At 28.7% G+C, this 1,612-nt stretch overlaps 1 protein-coding gene across 1 annotated transcript; it reads right to left on the reverse strand.

Annotated features, from left to right (window-relative positions):
* Positions 1 to 654: 654 nt before the first annotated feature.
* On the reverse strand, positions 655 to 1,425 carry Chro.60628 (hypothetical protein). The annotated part of the gene is made up of 1 exon (XM_659944.1): positions 655 to 1,425. One exon carries the CDS (start codon positions 1,423 to 1,425, stop codon positions 655 to 657), a length of 771 nt encoding a protein of 256 aa, XP_665036.1.
* Between the last annotated feature and the right edge of the window lie 187 nt (positions 1,426 to 1,612).

The following is a 1,612-nucleotide window of genomic DNA, read 5'->3' on the forward strand; positions in this document are numbered from 1 at the left end:
AAGTTAATTCTTCCTGTTCATTGGTTAAGCATGGAAGATCAAGGTACTGAATCTCATCAAATTTCAGTATTCTCATTTTTGAATGTCTACTCCTTGATCCTAGGCTTGACCTTGCGATTGACTTAAACAAGAGTTTAAACTCTAACTAGAGCTAAAATGAGGTATTTGAGCTCCAATTCTTGTTTTTGGTCTTATCTCTAATTCAAATCCAGATATAAATACCATTTTTTTGTTTCTGTATGCAACAATTCCTAATCATGAAAAAAAAGTAAGCAAATTTAAAAGATCACCATCACTATTCGTCTCTTACTTTATTCTCTTTGTAAAAATAATGTAAACAAATTTTATTAGAGATAATAAACTTTCTCTGTTTTTTTTCAGCTTCTTTAAATAATCTTTCCATTGACTTTATTGCAATTATAAATGTATGCATAAAATTACTTTGATTGGTCCTTTCCCACTTTTCTAACCATTTTCCTCTCTTTACTTCTTTTCTCAACTATTTCTTCTTTTCATTCTTACCTAAACTTAAAAATTTAGTAATGTATGCGTACTGGCTGTCATGCGATAATTTCAAATCATTTAAAAAACTAAATTCCAACAAAAAATATAGCTAAAAAAGACATTCATAGAAAATACTCCGAAAAACTTAACTCATTTCCTTGATAATTTAATCTTTTTCCTTCTTTTTCCCTTTTTTTTCATAGACTTTAATTGATAGTCTGTTTGTAAAATAATATCATTGAATCTTGAATGTCTGGATTTTGCCTCTAAGCATATACCAAACAATTCCTTCAAATTTGAAATGTCGAGATTATGTGATCTCAAAACTTTACTTGAATAACTTTGAAATAACTGTCTATCATAAAGTAATAGTGCTGAAGCTTCTTCAAAATTGCCTCCAGATCTTAATAAGAAAGTTATCAACTCAAATGCCAGCATAATTTCTTCTGGTGAATTGAATCTTGAAGCTAGATAAAGCAACAAAAATGAATGAACATACTTTGATGTAGATACAAAAACCAATTCTAATAAAGCAAAGCATAATTTTAGTCCAAATGTCGGAACATTTATTGTGGAAAGATTCAGCGGATATTGAATAGGAGCTACACCTCCATTACTCGTTTTTCTTTCACTTGAATATTCAGAATTATGTTTTAAAAGCAAACTAATTGGATTTTTTAACGTATCTCCAGAAATGCTAATTAATTTTCCCCTTGAGTTATCTTCATTTCTTAAAACTTTTTCCAATCCTTCTGAAAAAGATAAACCAGAAAACTCTCTAAATGTACATATAAATAAGAAAAGTATTAAAAATTGTTGTGATTTATTCCCATTTTCATCAAAAATTAACAACAATAATACAAGAGCTTTACCTGGACTATCACATGTAATTTTATCTTTATTTTGAATAATGGCCTTCATTTGTTTATCAGTTTCACGACTCACACTCTCGAAACTAGGGAAACATAAACTCAAAAATGAGTCAAAATTTTCAAAAAAATAAACAGCTCTGGGATCTCCAAGTTCATCTGTAGATCTTGATTTCAACTCCGCCCAAATATTATTAATTAATACCTTTTCAGTTAGAATTCCATTGGTATTAACCAAA

The sequence above is a fragment of the Cryptosporidium hominis genome (assembly GCF_000006425.1).
Source record: "Cryptosporidium hominis TU502 chromosome 6 CHRO016196, whole genome shotgun sequence".
NCBI lineage: Eukaryota > Apicomplexa > Conoidasida > Eucoccidiorida > Cryptosporidiidae > Cryptosporidium > Cryptosporidium hominis.